The sequence below is a fragment of the Medicago sativa genome, chromosome 6 (genome assembly GCF_051527215.1).
Source record: "Medicago sativa cultivar Bolivia chromosome 6, Bolivia_mono, whole genome shotgun sequence".
Lineage (NCBI taxonomy): Eukaryota > Viridiplantae > Streptophyta > Magnoliopsida > Fabales > Fabaceae > Medicago > Medicago sativa.
In genome coordinates, this window is record NC_140754.1 from 84305557 (window position 1) to 84329787 (window position 24231).

Here is a 24231-nt window from a genome sequence, read left to right on the forward strand (position 1 = left end):
CCATTAGAAAGGGGGTTGAGATAAGGTGATCCCCCTATCTCCCTTTCTTTTCTTATTTGCGGCTGAAGGTTTGCATGTGATGATGAAGTCCTTAGTGGAGTCCAATGTGTTTACAGGGTATCGAGTTGGTACTAGCGACTCTATGGTTATTTCTTATTTACAATTTGCGGATGACACGTTATTTGGGACCAAAAGCTGGGCGAATATTAGAGCTTTACATGTGGTGTTGATTTTGTTTGAAGCTATGTCGGGTTTAAAAGTTAACTTCCATAAGAGTATATTGGTTGGTGTTAGTGTCAACGACTCTTGGTTGAATGAGGCGACTTCAATGTTGAATTGTAAAATTGGTAAGATTCATTTTGTGTACTTGGGGTTGTCTATTGGTGGAAATCCTAGACGTCTGTCGTTTTGGAAATCGGTTTTATATCGAATTCAATCTAAATTGTCAGATTGACAAAGCCGTAATTTATCTTTGGGTGGCCGTTTGATTCTCCTCCGGTCTATCATGTCCTCTCTTCCTATTTATGCTCTTTTCGTCTTCAAATTCCCTTCTTTAAATACGGGATCAAGTGGTTTAGTTCTTTTAAAACGAGGTCGAGCTATACATTTTGGAGAAAAATGGTGATGATACCTTCCAATGATTAAAATGTTTATTTTATATAAAGTGGTAGTTCACAAGTGAGGTGTCATTTAGAGGTTAGAGGAAATGGCAAAACACAAAAAGGACAAAGTAATTTCAATCGGTGGTTATTAATTCATTCATCAAAAAACCAAACAGTACTTCTACTATGTGTAAGAAATGGTCAGTTCTTCATTCAAATCCCCACCTGAGGCAGTCTTCTAGACTCATGTGGTCCTCTCTATACTCCATAAACCACCCACCCTTCCCAATATTTATGGAATTTTTGTTGGCTCTATCTCATTCTAACCACAGCACCTGAAAACATTAGTACTTGAAAGCTCTCTCTACCTTAAAAAAAAACCTTATTTCTTTCGCTTGTTTTCTCTCCCTTCTTTATTCAATGATCCTAAGTCCTAACTAACTAAATTCACCATGAAACCTTCCTATCTTCACAAGTTTCTTGTTCTCTCTCCTATAAAAACCAAACATCCTAATTTCATACTCAGGCTCAAACTCCAAACATCTTAAAATAAGTGACCTAATCTGCGACTCAACCTAAACTTTCTTCAGCTCATGCTCTAACATATGCAACAACAATTTCCTAAACCCTCTCTCTTTCTCTTTTCTCATTCTTCTCAAAACATGATGCTTGGTTGATAAATAACAAATCCCTCCACTAAAAACCTTAATTTGTTACCATATTACCCTCACTCCTATTTCTAGTATCAATTGTATTTTCTCCTTAGAAAAAATGGATCTTTTTCAAAACCCATCTTCTCTAAAATCAAACAGAATGGATCAATCTCTAGGGGTTGCAAAACTTGTGCTTATGTCTATAGGAATTATCTCAACTCTTATTTTGTTCAAAGTTGCAATAATTCCATACACATTTGATCTTGTTCTCTCAACTCTACCTCAACTTTGGTTCTCAATAAGAACATGGTTCACACTTCCTTTTCTTTACATCATTGTTAACTTCATCATCATCACCATTGTAGCTTCTTCAAACTTCTCCCACAAAAGCAATAGCAACATAACCTTTTCTGATCTCAAGCAAACAACCACCATTTTAGAAACTACCACAAATCCAATTGAGCTTGAAAATCAAACCAATGAACCACATCAAGAAGAAAAAGATGTTGAAGAAGTTGAAGAACAAGAACAAGAAGAGAAAAGGGTTGTTGATGTTGAAGACTCTGAATTGTTCTGCAACAAATTCATCACTGATCCGATACCGGAAAAATGCAGCAAGGACTATTACTTGACAGATTCTGATGATGATAAAGTTAAAGACTTTGAATTGTTTTGCAACAAGTTCATCACTGATCCAATACCGGAAAAACGCTGCAACGATTATAACTCCCCGGATTCCGGTGATAAAGGTGATGATGACAGTTTGGAAGCAACATGGAAAGCTATAATGGAAGGACAAGAGAAAACAAAGAAGCCACATCTGAAGAAAAGTGATACTTGGACTGCAAGGATTGTGAAAGCGGAGCCATTTCGTAACAATGTTGGTTGTGGATTTGGTAGTGGTGATGATGATCCTGTTGCTTGGGCTCAAAGGGAACTGAAAAAATCTGAAACTTTCAATGATAGAGCTTCATTGAAGAGAGAAAAGTCAATGAGTCCTGAGGAATTGAATAAAAGAGCTGAAGCTTTTATCAAGAAGTTCAATAATCAGATGAAGTTGCAGAGGCTTGAATCTTATCAGAGATTTATGAAATTGGTTAACAGTGGTGCTTGATGATGATCTGGTTAATGTTAATCTCTCTTTTTCACACCAGTCACAGTCACAATTTAGTAGAAAAAAATGATTCACTGCAAGGATATTAACCACTTGGAGGTACGTGATTTGAACATATTCATAAGTTTGTATTTTATGTTACAAATACATGTTTGGATTGACAGTGAATTACAGAATACCATCGTAACTTTGTCCAACTCACTGTGATTCCAAACATGTACATAACTGTGTTGAACTATCAAGTTGAGATAGGACGGTTTGGGACCATATTCCTACTTTTTGATTAATTGAAAATCTTAATCGTTCAATCTTAATTTTCATATCGAGGATTATGTGATTTTGATCTTGATTTATCAGATAGTCCATGTCACGCGACTGCGTGATTGCATTCTAAATTTCATATGATTGTTTGGATATCAAATTTCCAATTCCATGAATTTGTGCAGAATTTTACTGTCCACATTTATATTATCTCTATTATCACATATAACACATTTGTTGTTATAAATCCATTCACCAATGATTATTGACTAACCTTTTCCCAACCACTTAAACTTTGAAGTAGATAATTTTTGTCATGTATTGAATGACAACTATTCATATAGTATACTAGTATATTGAATTAGTAATTATTAGTAATTAGTTATAGTAGTTAAATACAGCACTTTCTTTCATATGGAATCTTTTTATGTATAAATTAAACATAATAAAATGTTTGTTGAACTTTTTAACTAAGGTATGACCTAAGAAATGATTCTTTCTACCTTCTTTGTTAACACAAATGTGATATTTTTTATATAACAACACTAAGACTACAAAAGTGTTAGTGTAATTCCATGGTACATGCCAATACCAATAGCATCTTTAAATTCATGAAACTTTAGGCTTTTAACACCTGGCAAAACATCAATAGTAGTTTGCAAATTAAATGAATCTAGCTTTTGATTAATCTGTTCCAACTACCAAACACTTGATTAAAGTGTAGAAAAAATGTATGCATCTAACAATAAATACATTATATTTGTCGTTTCCTCTAACTGTTGATATTCTTTTTTTTTTCCCTCTTTTGCAGGATTTGTTGTGTACATATTTTTGTAACTGAGACTGTGTGAAGAAGCAAGGACAAGTTTCAAGAGACACGGTGGACTTTTTTTCCCATGTCAAGTTTCAAGTAACATAATGATAATTAATAAGTTAGTATTTGCCTAATAAGCTATGCTCTTTCTTTTATCAAGTTATTATATGTTCTAGTAGCTATAAAAATATCTACTATTTGTTATAAGTTAGAATTACATAATGTTTGTATTGATCATGTAGTTATCTAAGAGACAGCACTATATATATGAGGATAATTTGAAGTTGAATGTGCATTTTCTGCAAACATAAATTGCTTGTTGAATAGTGGCACATTTTTATTCACTTTTCTTAATTGCAAAGTAATAGAGTAAGTCCTTTTTTGTTGGAAAGTTGAAGAAGTTTCACCCCAATTAAAACTAAGTCTAGAAAAGTGAATACAGAACTTGGTGTGCACAAAGTACACTGAAATTTGAGATTCCACTCTTTAAAGTTACTCACTTCAGATTCTTACATTAGAGAGTCAATTGAAGAGTTTGATATTGACATAGTTTAAATCTCTCCGAGACCGTCGTAAAATAATCATAATTATGTCGCTCTCTCAGATCCTTTTTAAAAGAGATAAATGAATCAACAAAATAGATGTATTTAATTATTAATATAGGATTATAGGCTAAATATATTAATTTTTATTGACCAATTTGTCTCTCGTAAAACGGAGTAGAGGGAGTAGTAGTTTTTCCTTTTTATAAGTCAACTTGTAATAATAATATTATATCAACATGCCTAACAAATGATGAATTATTGAAATATCAACCACTTATTTTATGACTTTACTAACTACTACTCTGTTCCAAACTTCAAAGATTCAAATCCTTTATTTGATCCATGAAATTAATAAAATTAAAAAATAATTCTTAAATTTAAAAATTCTAGATCAAATAATTGACTCGGTCGTGTGCAATAAAAGTCTTTTCTAAGGCTTTCATTTTCTTATAGTAAATGGAAAAATTGGATGAAGTGAACAAACAAGGATGAATTGAAAGCAACGCTAATAGTAGTAAATTGTCTAATCAACTGTGCATGGTTGCATTGCATGCGACCTTGAATAGTTGAATTAACATATTGATGTTGGCTTAATTACATTGGTTATATTGTCAATATCACCAAAGGTGGAATTAGTTTAGGGATCAAAATTAATGTTAGTGTAATAAACTTAGTAAACACGCACACAAATAGATTTTATGTGTCTTTCTTCAAAAAAAAAAATAGATTTTATGTGTCATATCATTATAGATATGTAGCTAGGAGTAGGAGTTGCTGTATCTTCAAGCCTTCATTTTAATTATGATAACCTATAAGGTCGGAAAGTGATTTTTCCCTTTTACATGCCACTTGAAATTGAAACAGAAGAGCCCCCATGTTTCTCCTTGTGTCATAAACAAACTTTGAGTGGTCCATTACCTTATAAAGAAGTAGGACCTTGCAGACGGTCCAAAACACTTCACCTTAGATTGACCTAAGGTTCTTTTTAGAAACTGAAAATGTTAATATTTGTAGTATTTCATTGAGAGTGGAAATTGAAACGTTGTACTTCTTATCATTCACTTCTTAACTCTCACCCTAACCATCAAACAAATCTTATAACCCTTTAAATGTGTGTAATGTTAGTATAAACTAATAGTGTGCAAAATTGTTGCAAAAGTTAGAATTTGATTTGTATGTGTTCAAACAGTGTGAAATACTTACAAAATATATAAATGGTAAAATTTGATTTGAAACACATAAAAAATTATTTTACATGATTAGTGCATACAAATTAAGTTCAAAATTATTTCGTATACAAAAATTCAAAATATTAATATTTATAAAATTGTGTTATAAACTGGCTAGTGACCCCTCAAAAAAACAAACTTGCTAGTGACAACCAACCTGTGTTGTTTCTCAATTCAATCTTGTTTGAACAAAAGTCACACTTATTTTACAAGCACTTGATTTTTTTTATTACTCTGACTTAAAAAGTTGGTCAGCCATTAAAAAAGCCTCCCCAAAATGCCTGAAAATACACTTTTAATTTAAAAAGTAATCAAAAAACATATCATAATTAAATTTAAAAAAACTTCACTACAAAAATATGTTGGCAGGGCTGGAACCTTTGTGGAACCAGCTAGTTAAAGTTTTTCATTTATATGAAGCCACATACATGGACCCTCCTCCATCTCATGCCTGCAATATACCTTTAATTTCAATTAGAAAAGTTTAGTTCTACAATTCTATTTTGAATATTGGCCTTCCATTTCTATTTTTACCTAATCTTGCTACTTTTGTCTCTGCTACTAAGAAAATGACCATGTGCCTATGTCTTCCATGAAGCACCAAAGTAGAAAAGATACACTCATTCCTCACTTCCCATAGAGCCACTTTCCCAACGATGAGTAAAATGAGAAAGAAAAAAAAAATAGATTACTAGCATAACCATAGGCACCTCCAAATACCCATACTATACATCTCATATCGAACTAAGAATGAGAAGTTGTCACATAAAGCAAACAAATGTAACTCTGATTCCTAGTGGCCCATACATAAAAAATAAATAATGAATCCAAAGACAAGGGTCAGGGGGGTCAAGAAACAAGTTGGAGCTTTAATTGACACCAGTTGTCTACATACATGTTGTTTATGGTGGTGATAATAATGTCTAAATATTGATTAAGAAGAATGTGCTAGCTAGATGACCTAAGAATAAGACTCAATCATGTTTGCCATTATAAATGACATGTCTCTTTTCTTATTAAACACTAATGGAAACAACTCACAAAATGCTTGGACACGTTGTTATGGCACAAGTATGCTGTGTGGATCTGAAGTTATAGAATAGGAACAAGTTGAAGCAAACTAGCAATGGCTACAAGACGCAGCATTCAAAATTGCCTGATATAGATTTCTATATTCTGAGCTCTAACGGATACAGCAGAAAGTTTCATTATTCCTTGTGCCCATGTAGAAAGTTAACATACCTTTATTTCTAGCACAGGTGCAAACACTCATCTCTCAAATCGAGTAGGATCACAATTGACTGCAAAACACTCCATATATGAGTACATTGATGCGATTTTTAGACCAGATTGATTGAATATACGACTACTAATGCTGAAAGAGATAAGCGTCTATAATCACATTATCCAAATGCTCTGATGAAACCATTTCAAGTACATGCCACTCTGACTAGCATGGAATTTTTGGCTAATTAAAATTATAACATCATTTGTAATTTGATTCAATTATTTAATAAGAATGGATGCCTCAAATAAACACTTCTTCAAAAACTAAAACATAGAATCTACAATCAAATTCTCACATTGAGTATACAGAGTTTACTTGAACTAAACAAGTTCCTTTGCTAACAAACAAATTCACAGTCGCAAAGAATCTCACATTAGCAACACAAGATCATCACCCACTTTGGAACAATTGACTAAAGTCACAACCAAATCACAATCTATATGTACTGAACAATATGTCATTATGAATGACCAAAAACAAGAAACACACACATCAGTGAAATAAACTGTCTAGTGTGAGCTAGCTGAAAAGCAAACAAAATAAGGCCAAGCGAAAGCTAAGATGATTACGAGTGTAATCAATGGCACACCCAAATGACCCTCATCTGCACAAGAACAAGGACAAGGCTCTCCAGCATGTGCATGTGGAGGACTAGGAGGAGAATCACTGTGTGGTGGACTAGGAGGAGAGTCACCATTTGGTGGACTAGGAGGAGAATGAGGGCGTGGTGGAGAACTAGGTGGAGGAGAAGTTCCAGTGTTGTTGGACTGAGCTTGAACTTTGACTTCAAGTTTGAGGCCTTGTTGACAATGGCCCATTCTGCCACAAACGAAGTAGCGTGTTCCTGATTCAGTGAGGTGGATCACTGTTTCTCCAGTGTTGTGTGTGGAAATGGCATTTGCTATTGTACATGTGTTGTAGCCTTGTTGGTTTACCTCGATCACGTCGTATAACGGTGTGTAAGTAAACACTGCCAATCATCACATATCCAATGAACCGTTCGTTATTACAAATTTTAATTTCAATTCTCGAAAAATACACTTTACTAATTTACTTTGTTCCTGCCTCTTATTTTTTAAATTTTTTCTGTTTTTTCCACCATTATCACATCATGTTTTATAGCATAAGAGAATAATAGATGGACCGACTTCCTTGCATTCATGAGTCCCGCATTCACACATTTGAAAACCAGTGACCGTTTGGTTTAGATTGAACCGTCCAAATTCAAATTCCGTATTTGGAATTATACAATGAAAATTGAATTTTCATTCTTTTGAACAGTTGGATTGAAATTTTGACGGTCACTAATGTGTGTAATCTCCTTATTGCAAGGAATCCATCCAAATTAGACAAAAAATTGAACTCTAACCTAGTGTATGTTTGTATCAAGATGAATTTGTCGAAATCACTTTGTAGCTTTTGCAAAATCACGTTAACTCATTGTGATTTCGACAAAGCCACGGCGACACCAAACAAACATGCAGTTAATAGTGCTGTTTGTAGAGCTACTACACCATACTCAGTGTTGCATAATGCATAGGATTCAAATTCAATCACAAAATATACACAGAAGGAAAATGAAAATAAACACAAAGCATGATTGTTATGAATGAATTCTCATATTATCAAAATAAAAATTCAATTAATTAGGAAATAAACCTTTTTTTTAACAATAATTAGGAAATAAACCTAAAACACCCTAACCTTTAAATACTCTATCATCAGTTAATAAAGTTTCAGATAAATTCAACTAATCATTACCTAAAGTACCTTAACCTAATTAATACTCTAATCATTACTTAGATTGCAAGCACTTGCTAAATTTATTAAGTTTTAGAAAATCTTTACCAAAAAATATACAAAGTTTCAGAAAATTCAAAGATTAATAATATAAGATCGTAACCGTTTTTTGTGTTTTCACGAAAATGATTCTGTTGAAATCAAGACATGAAGAAACGTACCAAGATCGTCACCGACATTGAAGCTCTCAGTGGAAGCCCAATCCTGCATATTGGATTCAAGATCCCAGCCGGAAGCACCACCAACGGTGTGGTTAGCACCACAAACGCAACGGAAGAAAATCGAAGCTAAGACGATCACGAAAATAGCTTTCACTGCCCACATTGGCCTCATTTTCCTACAACTCAAACCAAAAAAAAAATCAAAAACTCAGAATCAACTATAGTTTCGATTCAAATGCTTCATCTAATCGAATGAAATTAACACCGTAACAGAATCAAATGAAATTGAAGAAGTTTTTCAGTTTTTGTGAAAATTTTAGCGTGCAAATGCAAATTATATAGAAATGTGAAGGTGAATTTGAATAAACCGAAAACAGAATCGGAATTTGAAGAATCTAATCAAGAAGTTGAAGCGAACCTATATGATCTTTGCGCGGTTGAAGAGTTTGTTATGAATTCAGAACAGAGAATGTGGTTATGTACCTGAAAATTCAGAATGTGAAATCTCAGAGCAATGAAAGAGAAGACGAAGAAGAAGAGTGAGAGAGATAGAGAGAGAGAGAGAGAGAGAGAGAGAGAGAGAGAAGTTACGGTGGAGAGAGAAGTTAGTTACGGTGGTGAGAGTGATCGGAAAGAGAGAGAAGGGTTTTCGCGCCTTTATACAGAGTGATGAGAATTTTAGTTTCGTTTTCTGTTACGGAGAGTAAACTTGTCTGTGGCGCAGTTATAGTGAGGTTCATGCGCGCGCTAATAATTTTCAAAATCGTTTTTAACGGAATTACTATGTAATAAAAATAGGTTCTAATGTCCTACAATGGAAAATTAAAAATTAAAATCACTATTTATTAAAAAATGAGCGATTGTACGAGACAAAAATAGTTGTAGTGCGTTTGATTTATAAAAACGAGAAAGAACAACACACAATAATTAATCAAGGATATGACAACAATCTGTTTTTTTGTCCACTGCGTTAGTTGGGGACAAATTTTTGTCTAACGGATTGTGTAAACTAAAAATACATTTTTATCCTTGGGATATTAGATTTTTTCGGCAGTGATACTTAGTTCTTTACAAAACACGCTCACGTCCTTCTTTGTTGAATGTCGCTGTATCTCTTGTCTTTGTTAGGTAATTGTTTTCGATGTTTTTCTTTTCAATTACATGCTTCTTTATTTCTTTGTTTAATTTCTTTTCATAATCATCACCAAAATTTTCTTTTACAAGTAATTGTTTTTTATGCTTTGTCAGGTCATTGTTATGTTAGATCAAATTATGATCTATTTGCGCAGCAAAAGTGCTTATTCAGATAAGTTGTTTTAAGCAAGATGAGAAAATAGCAAACAAACTGTAAAACTGAGATAGAATAGAATAGAAATAGTATGCTTGCAATGTAAATCTCATTAAGAAGTGAATGTACACATTACAAAGCCTTTTATAGGCAAATATGATGCTTGCTTGTAGCACAAGCTATCTCACTAACTAACAAGTTTTGTAACAAATTTTTTAACTAACTTGCTAAATGGCAGTTATGGATTAAATCATAATACTTCCCCTTAATTCATAACTGCAGAATAATGAAAACACCAAGTTTCTTCCTCAGAAACTCAAATTTGTCAAGTTTCAAAGCTTTAGTAAAACCATCTACAAGTTGCAGTTATGTAGGTAAATACTACAGCTCAACCATTCCATTAGTCACTTGTTCTCTAATGAAGTAGAATCTAGTCTCAATGTGCTTGTTTCCACCATGAGAGGTTGGATTCTTGCCAAGGCATATGGCAGATTTGTTATCGATTCTCAGTGTCATAGGTTTCATAACTTCACACTTGAGTTCTTTCATCACTGAATCCAACCACAAAGCTTGACATGTAGCAAATATTCCTGCAATATACTCAACTTCATAGGATGAGAGTGCAATAGGTACAGGTTGCTTCTTGGTACACCAAGATATAACAACATCATTGAACTTGAAGACATAATATGAAATGCTACTTTTATCAGTCAAGTTTCCACACCAGTTACTATCTGAGTATCCAATGAGCTCATTCACTTCACTTCTGCTTCCATTAGGAAATAGAAAACCATATTCCACAGTTCCTTTAATGTGTCTAAGGATCCTCTTAGCAGCTACCAAATGAGGTTTCCAAAAAATCACACATGGCGTGACACATAGGATTGACTAGGTCAAAATTGATGTTTTGCAAAATGGGTTAAACATGAGGGGGGGCTTTTGCTATTTTTTTAGGGTCTTGTTAACGAGTACCCCCGGACACTCTTTAAGCATACCAAAAGAAGAAATTATTCCATACAAAAGTTAAATATTCCAATTTCCAATGTATTAATTACATAAGTTTTCAAAAAAAGTTTCCTTTGAAAGGGCTTAAAGAGTGTCTCGAGGGCACTCGTTAACATTTCCTTTTTTTTTAAAAGAAGCTAAAATCGATACTTTTGTAAACTTATAGGGTGAATAGTGAAGCCTCGTAAGAATCAAGGGTAAAGATGGAATAAAAACTATAAGGTGAATTTTTTGTTTTTTCTATTGGTAGATTTAAAAGCGCACGGATCCAGGAAAGAGTAATCCACAGCCGCAGATAACCTCCCATCCAACGATCAGCATCACACACCAGGACCAGAACCATTAACCTCTTATCTTGAGCTTGTAAAAAAAAAAAAAAAAACCCTCTTATCTTGAGATTATGGCTCAATTCAACAAGAAGATGGAGAAGGCTACAACATTGGCTTCAACGAAGAATGAAATGGTTAGTAACAACTATATACCAGATGATATTCACTTCTCTATTCTATCAAAACTGCCTCTTAAATCTTTAAAGCGATTTGAATCTGTTTGCAAATCATGGTCTCTCTTATCTGAAAATACTCATTTCATGAACATGTTCCGCAATGATTTCATAACTAACTCTCGTCGTTGTTGTTCTTATTACGACGAATCATCTCTCCTCCTAAGTGTTTTTGAAAATAATAAAGAAGCTTTATATTCTCTTTCCGGTGAGAAATTCGAGAATAAGGTCAAATTAGATCGGTTTAATTCATCTGAAGAACGTTTCAGTTTTCTTATTTTTGGTTTTGGTAGTATTAATGGCACACTTTGGCTCTGTTTGGTAAAAATAGCGGATGACTGATAAGCTAGCTGATAGCTTATAGCTGATGACTTATAGCTGATGACTTATAGCTGATAGCTTATAGCTGATAGCTGATAGCTTATAGCTGATAAGCTATTTGAAGTGTTTGGTAAAATTAGCGTTCAACTAGCTGATAAATGTAAAATGACATAAAAGGACAATTTTAATTCATAATAAAGTTTATATCAACTAAGTACTTAAAATTTAATAATTTAAATTTATTAATTTAATATTATTATTAAATTAATTTTTAATCCCTAAATATTAATTTATATTTATTTTCATTTGTCTAGAAAAATTACATATAAAGTGTTAAAAATATATTAACAATAAATAAAATTACATCGCTTCAAAAACAAAATTACATATTTTAAATGTAACAGTAGTTTGTACCTTCTTTAAAATAAAAAGTAGTTTGTACCAAAAAAAAAAAAAAGTAAAGCGTAAAAATAATGCTATGCCGTAACAATATAGCGATAGTAAATATTGAAATAGTTACCAAAAAAAACATAACAATTGTAAAAACATAAGGGTAAACGTAACTGGAAAAAAAAATATCTTTCATTAAAAAAAGAATCATTCATATATGCATGTTTAAACCATATGTATTTTAATTTATAATATAATGAATGTTAAAGGGCAAAAAATGAAATTTAGTTAAACTAATAAGGGTAAAAATGGAATAAAAGATGATAAGCTATAAGCTATAAGCTCAAACGCTACTTGGAATAGCTTCTGAAAAATAGCTTATAAGCTCGTGGAAATTCGTGAAATAAGCTATAAGCTCGTTGTAAAAAATGTTACCAAACAGAGCTTATTTTGTCAGACGAGCTTATAAGCTATCCGCTATAAGCTATAAGCTCTTTTCATGGTCTTACCAAACAGAGCCTTTGTCTCCATTATTTTTCTAGCGGAAAAATTGTATTGTGGAACCCAACTACCCAAACAAACACGCTCCTTCCTCCCAGTCTGGCTCCCAGTCTAGTTGAGTCTATCGTAGATGATTATGATGAAGATATTGATTCATATGATATTTTTTATCAACTTCATGGATTTGGTTATGACCGTGTTATAAATGACTATAGGGTCATTCGTAACGTACGATTTGCACTCTTCTATATTGAGCCCTTATGGGAGATATATAGCCTGAGAAGTAACACGTGGAGAGAACTTGATGTTGAGATGCCGTATTCTTTGGAATGTATTGACGGCACCAAAGTCTACATGGATGGAGTGTGTCATTGGTTGTGTGAAGAAGATAGTCCTTCTGGATCATGTTTGGTATCATTTTACTTTAGCAATGAGGTGTTCTTCACAACACCCTTACCCTCAGAAGTAGAGAATTGGTTTGGTGATGAAGCATTGTGGTTAAACTTGGCGGTGTTAAATGGGTCCATTGCATTGGTCTCATATCATGAAGAGACGCCTAGTTTTCACATATCAATTTTGGGCGAATTCGGTGTGAAGGAATCATGGACCAAACTCTTCACTGTTGGACCGTTGTCTTGTGTTCAGCGTCCTATTGGAGTGGGAATGAAAGGAAAAATATTCTTCATCAGAAATGATGAAGAACTAGTTTGGCTTGATTTAAGTACCAAAATGATCGAGGAGCTTGGTTATAAAGCAAACGGTCCTTATCATTTGATAATAAATTACAAGGAAAACCTTTTTCCATTTGGAGGAATAAATAATTAATTGTTGTTCTTTTCACTAAGAGATGTATGATTGTGGTTACTAGTCTGGCAGCATTGTGGGCACTTTGATCTGTGTCGTTGGTTGGTACTGCTTTGCAGGAACTTTGTGCCGGTGGGAATGTTATAGAATCTGATTTTTATGCATACCATATTTGCAGTCCTATGCATTCAGCAGTATGTGTTTATTGTCTTAGGATCTAGTTTCTAGTGATAAGTAGTGATAGTATTTTGTAGTAGGGGTTGGAGTTACTAGTTTGTTGTGGCTTCTCTGTGTGGGATGCTTTGTGTATCGAGTTTCTTGTAATCTTTGTATCCTTGTTCTTTACTTGGACGCAATGTGCTGTATTGAACTAATTGATATATTTTGCCTTCTAAAAGAAATCGACTTTATTTTGAATGTTTACGCTCTTTTTATTTGCAACATAATTTTGTTTCTATATCAATGCAAAGAATAATCGTTTTGCTTTGCCGGAGCCCTCTAGTTTTATGTAGAAATAACTTCTATATGAAAAACTTGATCTAACAGATCTTTATTTGAACTTTCACTACATTCTGCGAGCAATATTCATGCCACCATGTTCTTGTTTATTTTTTTCTTTGGTATTCCAAATCTAGATAACAAACTGGTCTGGTTTATGCACGATGGGTTAGTTCAAATCAACTAATCTCCTTCATCTCCCCTTTATTGTAAAGATTCATATCAGTTTCCGTAATTTCGCTCATGACCAGTAGCTTATTCTGAAATCCATTCTGATTTTTGGAATTCATACAACCAGAAAGGCTTCGTTTAGTGCTTGTTCATGGCATAACTATATCACTGCTATATGGACTGTATTTTCAGCAAATTTTTGCAACGTTATATACCCTTGTTCTGTTACAACTGTATCATTTTGTAGCATGTGCTTGCGTTGTTTAGTCGAATAGCGGCTTATTAGCAGTAAGATAGAGTGTTTCAATTGGGTCTTTTGGTGGCGATTTGTGGCCAGCATGGAAGCTGTAGTAGTTATATGCATTATGGCGGCTCAAGGGTAGCTTTATTATGTATGTTTGGAAAAATCACATTTGATATATAGCTTTTACTTACCAACACAAGATGAGTTAGTTCGGTGTAACTTTAAAGTGAAATATATTTGCAGGGTGTTTGGTCATTTACAAAGAAAGCATTCCATCTGATATTAGAGAAATATGGCTATTGAAACTTCAACATAGTCCTTTCTTCTTTTAAGAAGTGTGCATATGCTTTACCTTTTCTGATAAGTGATAACTTTCTTACTATTGATCTTGTAGTTGTACTTTATGTTATTGTGGTCATGCTTTGATTAATAAAAATTGAAAACAGCGTGTGGAAGATGCAGGGGGAGAGATTTTGGATTCCTCGATAACTTCGATCCTGTTACTTCGAGGAATTGCATGCCATCCTATGTGTGAGTTGAAAATTATGATATTCCATTGATTTTTTTGACTTTAACATTAAATTGGACTTTGAAAAACTAATTATATACTACCGAACGACACTCTTTGAGATGCTATGGTTGCAGAGACTCTCTTTCACTGCTTCCCTCTCATTTGTTTGTCCCAAGTTTCATCCTACTCTACTCTTAGCACATGCTGAGCCAAAGACTATCAAACAGGCTATGTCTGATCCTGCATGGTTAACAGCTATGAAATCAGAATTTGATGCTCTCATCAATAATGGCACCTGGTCCTTAGTACCTCTCCCACCTCACAGGTAACCTATTAGATGTAAGTGTGTCTTTTGGATTAATGAAAACCTGATGTAAGTGAGTCACAGTAAACAAGTTCAAGGCAAGACTGGTTGCCAAAGGCTTCCACCAACAGTTTGGAGCTGACTACATAAAAACTTTTTCTCCTCTCATTAAACCTGTCACTGTCAGAACTATACTCGCTTTGGAACTTACACATTCCTGGCCCCTTCTTCAACTAGATGTTAACAATGCGTTTTTGAATGGACTTCTCGAAGAAGATGTCTATATGGTTCAACCTCCAGGCTTCGTTTCATCTGACAAGTCCTTGGTGTGTAAGCTAAACAAAGCTATTTATGGCCTTAAGCAAGCCCTGCATTGGCTTCAATGAAGAATGAAATGGTTAGTAACAGCTATATACCTGATGATATTCACTTCTCCATTCTATCGAAACTTCCTTTTAAATCTTTAAAGCGTTTTGAATGTGTTCGCAAATCATGGTCTCTCTTGTTTGAAAATACTCATTTCATGAATATGTTTCGCAATGATCTCGTAACTAACCCCCGTCGTTGTTGTTCTTATTACAACGAAGCATCTCCCCTCCTAAGCGTTCTTGAAGATAATAAAAAAGTTTTATATTATCTTCATGGTGAGAGGTTTAAGAATAAGTTCAAATTAGATTGGTTTAATTCATCTGAAGAGCATTTCTGTATTTTTGGTTTTGGTAGTATTAACGGCACACTTTGTCTCTATGATTTTTCTAATGATAATCAAGGAAATATTGGATTGTGGAACCCAACTACCCAAACAACCATTCTCCCTCCTCCCAGTTTGGCTATCAGTCTAGTTGAGTCTATCTTAGATCATGATGATGAGGATATGGATTTTGATGGTATTTTTTATAATCTTCATGGATTTGGTTATGACCGTGTTACAAAGGACTATAAGGTCATTCGTAATGTACGGTTCGCACGGGAGTATTTGGAGCCCTTATGGGAGATATATAGCCTAAGAAGTAACAAGTGGAGAGAACTTCATGTTGACATGCCGTATTCTTTGGACTGTATTGACGGCACCCAAGTCTACATGGATGGAGTGTGTCATTGGTTGTGTGAAGAAGATAGCAATGAGGGATCATGTTTGGTATCATTTTACTTTAGCAACGAGGCGTTCTTCACAACACCCTTACCGTCAGAACTAGAGCATTGGTCTGATGATTTAGCAATTTGGTTAAACTTGGCGGTATTAAATGGATCCATTGCATTAGTCTCATATCATAAAGAGACAACTAATTTTCACTTATCAATTTTGGGGGAATTCGGTGTGAAGGAATCATGGACCAAACTCTTCATTGTTGGACCGTTGTCTTGCGTTGAGCGTCCTATCGGAGTGGGGACGAAAGGAGAAATATTCTTCATCAGAAAAGATGAAGAACTAGTTTGGCTTGATTTGAGTACCCAAATGATTGAGGAGGTTGGTTATAAAGCAAACAATCCTAATTGTTCGATAATAGTTTACACGGAAAACATTCTGAAAGAGATATATGATTGTAGTTACTAGTCTGGCTGCATTGTGGGCACTTTGATCTGTGTCTTCAGTTGGTGCTGCTTTGCAGGAACTTTATGCCGGTGGGAATGTTATAGAATCTGATTTTTATGCATACCATATTGCAGTCCTATGCATTCAGCAGTATGTCTTTACTGTCGTAGGATCTTGTTTCTAGTGATTAGTAGTGATAGTATTTTGTAGTTGCTGGTTCTCTGTGTGGGATGCTTTCTGTATCGAGTTTCTTGTAATCTTTGTATCCTTGTTCTTTACTTGGACACATTGTGTTTGTATTGAACTTATTGATGTATTTTGCTTTCTGAAAGAAATCAACTTTATCTTGAATGTTTACGCTCTTTTTATTTGCAACCTAATTTTGTTTCTATCAATGCAAAGAATGATCGTTTAGCTTTGCCACCATATTCTTGTTTATTTTTTCTTTGGTATTCCAAATCTAGGTAATAAACTGGTCTGATTCATGCATGATGTGTTAGTTCAAATCAACTAATCTCCTTCATCTCCCCTTTATTGTTAAGATTCATATCAGTTTCAATAAATTTGCTCATGACCAGTAGTTTATTCTAAAATCCATTCTGATTTTTGGAATTCATACAACCAGAAAGGCTTCATTTAGTGCTTGTTCATGGCATAACTATATCACTGCTATATGGACTGTATTTTCAGCAAAAAAAAATTCAATGTTATATAACCTTGTAATTGAATTTCTGTGCTAATTTGTGTAACTAATTAGATTTTCGTAATTCATGTTACTAACAAATGGCTTGGCTGAAAATCACAAAATCTCAAACTTCATGCAAGCCAACTGTAGCTTGGATGAAATATGATAATGTATGTATCTCCATAATACACATATAATTACTTAGTTATTTACTTTCTCAGTTCTTGAAATACAAACTTCCATGTGCAAGACATGTAGCCTTATTTTACATATTGTGAAGTTATGGTATTTTGCAAGGCCATTAGTTGTTGTCGGAAAAGGGCGGTGTTTGTGTTTGTATATTGCAGTGATGTTGGTCATTTTGTTTCGGAATTGGAAGGGTGATGCGGATGGAGTATAGCTTTTTTATACTTTGGGAGAGCTTAGATGTATTGGATTTTGAAGAATGCTAGAAAAAAGATCAGATGTATGTACTCTGTGACAATTTAGGAACTTTTGACTGCAATTTCTCATCATTGTTCTGTTACAACTGTATCATTTTGTAGCATGTGCTTGTGTTGTTTAGTCGAATAGCAGCTTGTTAGCAGTAAGATAGAGTGTTTCAATTCGGTCTGTTGGTGGCGATTTGTGTCCAGCATGGAAGCTGTAGTAGTTATATGCATTATGGCGGCTTAAGGGTAGCTTTATTCTGTATGTTTGGAGAGATCACATTTGATACATAGCTTTTACTTACCAACACAAAATGAATTAGTTTGGTGTAACTTTAAACTGAAATCTTATCTTTGCAGGGTGTTTGGTCATTTACAATGAAAGCATTCCATCTGAAGTTATAAAGCCATAGATATATGTTAGAGAAATATGGCTATTGAAACTTCAAAATAGTCCTCTCCTCTTTAGAGAAATAGCTTTACCTTTTCTGACAAGTGATAACTTTCTTACTATTGATCTGGTAAATGTACTTTATGTTATTGTGGTCTCTATATTTTGATTAAAAAAAAAATTGACAATAATGTTTCTTATTAAGCTTCAACTCTGTTTACTTCATTTTCTCCGTGGGTTCATTTCTGTTGTTTCATTAATGATGGGTGTAGGAGCTGTTAAAACAGTTAGCACAGCCATGTTAGTTGAAGGTTTTGCAGGGGCATGTGGTATGACAATAGGAGAATTTGTGTGTACACTCAATACGAAATTGAAATTGATCGAATGATGAGAGAAACAAGTGATAGACGATAGAAAGAGTTGGAGAAAAGAGTTGAAAAAAAATCTATTTGGTTAGTTTTGGCCTTGGATTTATTGAAGTTAATATATCAATCAATAAATATATCAAAGGCTATTTTCTTTATTTGATTTGATGCAAATATTCTAGACTGGTACGCAACTGCTGATGGCCAACACTAGAAGTCGTCAATCAATAGTATTCATGATTGGAGTATTGGGTAATCATAGCTTGGAACAACCTGGTACTTGGTATGGTTTTGCCTATCTTGTGCTTTTATATGGTCGTAATACGTTGTAATTGTTAATGTGTTTTTCCTAGGCTGCATCCTACTCCAATCTTAGCACATGCTGAACCAAAGACTGACAAACAGGCTATGTCTGATCCTGCATGGTTAACATAACAGCTATGAAATCAGAATTTGATGCTGTCATTAATAATGGCACCTGGTCCTTAGTACCTCTCCCACCTCACAGGTAACCTATTAATGAAAACCTGATAGGACAGTAAACATGTTCAAGGCAAGACGAGTTGCCAAAGGCTTCCACTAACAGTTTGGAGCTGACTGCTCCGAAACTTTCTCTCCTGTCATTAAACTTGTAACTGTCAGAACCATACTCACTTTGGCACTTACTCATTCCTGACCCCTTCTTCAACTAGATGTTAACAATGCGTTTTTGAATGGACTTCTCGAAGAAGAGGTCTCTATGGTTCAACCTCCCGGCTTCGTTTCATTTGACAAGTCCTTGGTGCGTAAGCTAAATAAAGCTATTTATGGCCCTAAGCAAGCCCCACGTGCTTGGCTCGAAAACTACTCTACACTGATTAAATTTGGTTTCTCAACAAGTAGATGTGATCCTTCATTTTTCATCTACTCCAAGGCTTCAACTGGGTTTCTGACTCAGAAGATCGTAGGTCGACCTCATGTGCATGTGTTTACCTTGGTCCTAATTTGGTGTCTTGGTGGGCCAAGAAGCAGCATGTTACGTCGAGAAGTAGCACAGAAGTATGGCACTTGCTACAAATGAACTTCTACTATGGCTTCAATCTCTTCTCACAGAGCTCAAAGTACCCTATAGTACTCCTACTGTGTTTTGTGATAACATGAGTACCCTATTGCACTAGCTCAAAAGCATGTGCTCCATTCCAGAACTAAGCATATGGAACATGATCTAGAGGTAGTTACAGATTGTGAAGCTTATAAATAATCTTCACCTCCTATTGTATCATAACAATTCAACAATCAATGAAAAATAGCTTAGAAGCATTTCACATTCTCTCTGTTCTCTCTCTATATCAATAGAATGAATCAAATTAACCTTAATCCCAATTCTAACGAGTCTTGTTTCCTGATCATATAAAGTTCATCTAGTCAAAATTGTTGATTGCAATTCGTATACAGTATACTTGAAATTGAAGTTAGGTCCAATGCACCAATTACACTTGCTAAATGATTATATCATTAAACCAAACGGTTGTGCAAGATATATATTTGCAAGTAACTAAGATGAAACTTCTTAACATATCAATCAATGTCTTTTTTTACAAAAATATATCAACCAATGTTGAACTAACCAAAATTCAATGAAGAAAATTTATGTCTATTTAGATTAAGGGCAGCCGGGTGCACTAAGCTCCCGCATACGCAGGGTCTGGGAAGGAGTTCCACCATTTGACAATCTCACAAGTTTGAGTTTAACAGACAAAAATGCCAAAATTGCTAGGTCGGACGTTGTGATCATGGTTCAAACCCTGGCCCCTCCACCTACGTGTGTGAGGTTCAATGGTTATTAATCATTTCGTCTATCTACCAAAAAACATAATGAGTCAAAAAAAAGGTACACAAAATAAATAATATCTCTTAAGATAATTTATCAATCCACTCCCCAAATATACAAGGGGCTTACTAGAACCATGCTTTCGGTATTCATTATTTTTTTAATATTTGTATTAACGCAGTTATTTTTTTTTTTTGACAAAAATAAAATGATATTCATTCATTCAAATCGAGAGATTACATCATTCAACACCGCTAAAAACGTAAAGGATGAATCTGCGAACAAACTCACAGCATCCAAGTTAATAGCATATAACGGCATAATGCCTACAAAAATATATGATAAAATTAAAGTGACCGGAATATCCATGGACTCCAGATCTGCAACGTTGACGCCCAAATCTTTGATTGAATAATCGATCTTTCAAGATGAATCAAATGAACACCGCAAGAAGACGGAAAATGAAACAGTGCCGCACAAGACGACGAACAACAAACCACCACACTTAGAAGATGAAATCACAAAGAAAAAACCTAGATCTATGTGGAAATCACTTATTTAGATTGAAATAGAGAGGAAAAGATGAAGAGGGGGTGATTTCGGGTCAAAAATTGACCCAAAACCACCCCTCAATGAAGAAACTGGAAGAGAAAACCTAGAGAGAGAGAAAACTAGGGCTCACTTGTTGGAGAGGGAGGAGAAGAGTAATATGTTTTTATTAACGCAGTTATTTATTATACTATAAAAAAAAATTAAGTAAAATTTTGGCAATCTTACAAGTATGTTCATGGTTACTATGTTTTTACTATGACATTCATTTTATTTTATTTTTGTTTGAGGGGTTTACCATGACATTCTAATAAGTAATATTCAATTTAAATTAATGTTAATTGTATTATTAGTATTTAACATTAGTTCTCATATTGATTTAAAAAAAAAAAAAATCAGTTCACATATCAGTATTAATCAATATAATTAACCAAGATAATGTTGCCCCGTACATTGCATTGTACTCAACTAGTACTAGTATGCAAACAAACGGATACAATCTTTGTTCCATTCCTTAAAAAAAAAAAAAAAAGGGAATTAGTCACTTTAGTCCCTGAATGGGAGAGGATTCGTCACTTTAGTCCCTGAATGAAGAGAAATTGCAAAACAGTCCCTGCATAGTCAATTTCAGGGACTAAAGTGAATAACGGAGTCTACATTCAGGGATTAAATTGACTAACGAAGTTTGCATTCAGGGACTAAATTGACTAACAAAGTCTACATTCAAGGACTATTTTGCAATTTATCTGCATTCAGGGACTAAAGTGACGAATCCCTTCCGATTCAGGGACTAAAGTGACTAATTCCCCAAAAAAAAAACTTTGTTCCATCCATTTCGATCCCTTCTACTCTCTTATGTTATTTTTTGGCTTCAACGAAGAATGAAATGGTTAGTACACATATACCTGATGATATTCACTTCTCCATTCTATCAAAACTTCCTCTTAAATCTTTGAAGCGATTTGAATCTGTTTGCAAATCATGGTCTCTCTTACCTGAAAATACTTATTTCATGAACATGTTCCGCAATGATTTCATAACTAACTCTCATCGTTGTTCTTATTACGACGAAGCATCTCTCCTCCTAAGTGTTATAGAAAATGATAAAAAAGTTTTATATTCTTTTCCCGGTGAGAGGTTTGAGAATAAGGTCAAATTAGATTCGTTTGATTTATCTGGAGGCCATTTTCGTATTTTTGGTTTCGGTGGTATTGATGGCACACTTTGTTTCTATGATTATTCTTCTGATGGTGAAAAAATTGTATTGTGGAACCCAGCTACACAAACAAGCACGCTCCTTCCTCCCAGTCTGGCTCCCGGTCTAGTTGAGTTTATCTTAGATAATGATGAGGATATGGATTTTGATTTTGATGATATTTTTTATCAACTTTATGGATTTGGTTATGACCGTGTTACAAATGACTATAAGGTCATTCGTAATGTACGGTTTGCACAGGAATATTTGGAGCCCTTATGGGAGATATATAGCCTAAGAAGTAACTTGTGGAGAGAACTTGATGTTGACATGCCGTATTCTTTGGAATTTAGTGAAGGCACCCAAGTCTACTTGGATGGAATGTGTCATTGGTTGTGTGAAGACGAAGAAGATAGCCCTGATGGATCATTTTTGGTATCATTTTACTTTAGCAATGAGGTGTTCTTCACAACACCGTTACCCTCGGAAGTAGAGGATTGGTTTGGTGATTTAGCAATGTGGTTAAACTTGGCGGTGTTAAATGGGTCCATTGCATTGGTCTCATATCATAAAGAGACGACTAATTTTCACATATCAATTTTGGGCGAATTCGGTGTGAAGGAATCATGGACCAAACTCTTCATTGTTGGACCGTTGTCTTGCGTCGAGCGTCCTATCGGAGTGGGGACGAAAGGAGAAATATTCTTCACCAGAAAAGATAAAGAACTAGTTTGGCTTGATTTAAGCACACAACTGATTGAGGAGGTTGGTTATAAAGCAAACAATCCTTATTTTTGTTCGATTATAATTTACAAGGAAAACATTCTTCCATTTGGAGGAATAAATAATTAATTGTTGTTCTTCTTTTCACCAAGAGATATATGATTGTGGTTACTAGTCTGGCTGCAATGTGGGCACTTTGATCGGTGTCGTTGGTTGGTACTGCTTTGCATGAACTTTGTGCCGGTGGGAATGTTATAGAATCTGATTTTTATGCATACCATATTGCAGTCCTATGCATTCAACAGTATGTGTTTATTGTCTTAGGATCTAGTTTCTATTGATTAGTAGTGATAGTATTATGTAGTAGGGGTTGGAGTTGCTGGTTTGTTGTGGCTTCTCTGTGTGGGATGCTTTGTGTATCGAGTTTCTTTTAATCTTTGTATCCTTGTTCTTTGCTTTAATACATTGTGCTTGTATTGAACCTATTGATATATTTTGCGTTCTAAAAGAAATCAACTTTATTTTGAATGTTTACTCCCTTTTGATTTGCAACCTAATTTTGTTTCTATATCGATTAGCTTTACTGGATGCCCTCTAGTTTTATGTAGAAATAACTTCTATATGAAAAACTTGATCTAATCGATCTCTATTTGAACTTTCACTACATTCTGACAGCATGATTCATGCCACCATGTTCTTGTTTACTTTTTCTTTGGTATTCCAAGTCTAGATAATAAACTGGTCTGGTTCATGCATGATGGGTTAGATCAAATCAACTAATCTCCTTCATCTCCCCTTTATTGAAAAGATTCATATCAGTTTCAGTAATTTCGCTCATGACCAGTAGTTTATTCTGAAATCCATTCTGATTTTTGGAATTCATACAACCAGAAAGGCTTCATTTAGTGCTTGTGCATGGGATAACTATATGACTGCTATAAGGACTGTACGTTCAGCAAAAAATTTAAACGTTGTATAACCTTATAGCTGAATTTCTGCGCTAATTTGTTTAACTAATTAGATTTTAGTAATTCATGTTACTAACAAATGGCTTGGCTGAAAAGCGCAAAAACTCAAACTTCATTCAAGCCAACTGTATTACTTAGTTACTTACTTTCTTACTTCTTGATAATACAAATTTCCATGTGCAAGACATGTAGCCTTATTTTACATATTGTGAAGTTATGGTGTTTTGCAAGGCCATTACTTGTTGTCGAAAAAGGGCGGGGTTTGAGCTGGTATATTGCGGTGATGTTGGTCATTCTTTTTTAGAATTGGAAGGGTGATGCGGCTGGAGTGTAGCTTTTTGATCTTAGATGTAGGATTTTGAAGAATGCGAGAAAACAGATCAGATATATGTACTTCGTGACTTAGGTACTTTTGAGTTCAATTTCTCATCACTGTTCTGTTAAAACTGTATCATTTTGTAACACGTGCTTGTGTTGTTTAGTCGAATAGTGGCTTGTTAGCAGTAAGATAGAGTGTTTCAATTGGGTCTGTTGGTGGCGATTTGTGGCCAGCATGGAAGCTGTAGTAGTTATATGC

The 24231-nt window shown here is 34.4% G+C and overlaps 6 protein-coding genes across 9 annotated transcripts; 4 read left to right on the forward strand and 2 right to left on the reverse strand.

Moving 5' to 3' along the window:
* Positions 1-926: 926 nt before the first annotated feature.
* Positions 927-3756, forward strand: LOC146917527 (uncharacterized). Its single transcript, XM_085719343.1, has 2 exons — positions 927-2468; positions 3442-3756. The coding sequence occupies exon 1, from the start codon at positions 1374-1376 to the stop codon at positions 2367-2369; it is 996 nt and encodes a 331-aa protein (XP_085575469.1). The 5' UTR covers positions 927-1373; the 3' UTR covers positions 2370-2468; positions 3442-3756.
* Positions 3757-6816: 3060 nt separating this feature from the next.
* Positions 6817-9207, reverse strand: LOC146917528 (chemocyanin-like). Its single transcript, XM_085717273.1, has 4 exons — positions 9059-9207; positions 8886-8950; positions 8468-8643; positions 6817-7476 (listed from the first exon to the last, which is right to left on the reverse strand). The coding sequence occupies exons 3-4, from the start codon at positions 8637-8639 to the stop codon at positions 7016-7018; spliced, it is 633 nt and encodes a 210-aa protein (XP_085573399.1). The 5' UTR covers positions 8640-8643; positions 8886-8950; positions 9059-9207; the 3' UTR covers positions 6817-7015.
* Positions 9208-10136: 929 nt separating this feature from the next.
* On the reverse strand, positions 10137-11103 carry LOC146917529 (secreted RxLR effector protein 161-like). Its single transcript, XM_085721890.1, has 2 exons — positions 11061-11103; positions 10137-10591 (listed from the first exon to the last, which is right to left on the reverse strand). Exons 1-2 carry the CDS (start codon positions 11101-11103, stop codon positions 10137-10139), a joined length of 498 nt encoding a protein of 165 aa, XP_085578016.1.
* A 57-nt stretch (positions 11104-11160) lies between these two features.
* Positions 11161-13695, forward strand: LOC146917530 (F-box/kelch-repeat protein At3g23880-like). The gene is made up of 2 exons (XM_085719348.1): positions 11161-11573; positions 12492-13695. The coding sequence occupies exons 1-2, from the start codon at positions 11161-11163 to the stop codon at positions 13297-13299; spliced, it is 1221 nt and encodes a 406-aa protein (XP_085575474.1). The 3' UTR covers positions 13300-13695.
* LOC146917531 (F-box/kelch-repeat protein At3g23880-like) lies at positions 11164-16897 on the forward strand. 4 transcript variants are annotated; one of them, XM_085719345.1, is made up of 3 exons: positions 11164-11223; positions 14638-14722; positions 14837-16897. In XM_085719345.1, exon 3 carries the CDS (start codon positions 15389-15391, stop codon positions 16559-16561), a length of 1173 nt encoding a protein of 390 aa, XP_085575471.1. In that variant the 5' UTR covers positions 11164-11223; positions 14638-14722; positions 14837-15388; the 3' UTR covers positions 16562-16897. The 4 variants fall into 4 exon arrangements, with proteins under 4 accessions (XP_085575471.1, XP_085575472.1, XP_085575473.1 ...); XM_085719347.1 differs by lacking the exon at positions 11164-11223 and adding an exon at positions 14508-14526; XM_085719346.1 differs by lacking the exon at positions 11164-11223 and adding an exon at positions 14440-14526 and having other exon boundaries at positions 14638-16897.
* A 4717-nt stretch (positions 16898-21614) lies between these two features.
* On the forward strand, positions 21615-23220 carry LOC146917532 (F-box/kelch-repeat protein At3g06240-like). Its single transcript, XM_085719349.1, has one exon. It carries the CDS (start codon positions 21655-21657, stop codon positions 22813-22815), a length of 1161 nt encoding a protein of 386 aa, XP_085575475.1. The 5' UTR covers positions 21615-21654; the 3' UTR covers positions 22816-23220.
* The last annotated feature ends 1011 nt before the right edge of the window (positions 23221-24231 follow it).

Excerpts from the sequence above, each read along its gene's own strand:
- LOC146917529 (XM_085721890.1), bottom strand. The coding sequence starts at position 11,103 with ATGGTTCTGGTCCTGGTGTGTGATGCTGATCGTTGGATGGGAG. Across the intron at positions 10,592-11,060 it reads TGCTGATCGTTGGATGGGAG|CTGCTAAGAGGATCCTTAGA; the intron begins GTTATCTGCGGC and ends CTCATTTGGTAG.
- LOC146917532 (XM_085719349.1), top strand. The coding sequence starts at position 21,655 with ATGGTTAGTACACATATACCTGATGATATTCACTTCTCCATTCTATCA.
- LOC146917528 (XM_085717273.1), bottom strand. The coding sequence starts at position 8,639 with ATGAGGCCAATGTGGGCAGTGAAAGCTATTTTCGTGATCGTCTTAGCT. Across the intron at positions 7,477-8,467 it reads CAATGTCGGTGACGATCTTG|TGTTTACTTACACACCGTTA; the intron begins GTACGTTTCTTC and ends GATGATTGGCAG.
- LOC146917531 (XM_085719345.1), top strand. The coding sequence starts at position 15,389 with ATGAAGAATGAAATGGTTAGTAACAGCTATATACCTGATGATATTCAC.
- LOC146917527 (XM_085719343.1), top strand. The coding sequence starts at position 1,374 with ATGGATCTTTTTCAAAACCCATCTTCTCTAAAATCAAACAGAATGGAT.
- LOC146917530 (XM_085719348.1), top strand. The coding sequence starts at position 11,161 with ATGGCTCAATTCAACAAGAAGATGGAGAAGGCTACAACATTGGCTTCA. Across the intron at positions 11,574-12,491 it reads AGTATTAATGGCACACTTTG|CCTTTGTCTCCATTATTTTT; the intron begins GCTCTGTTTGGT and ends TACCAAACAGAG.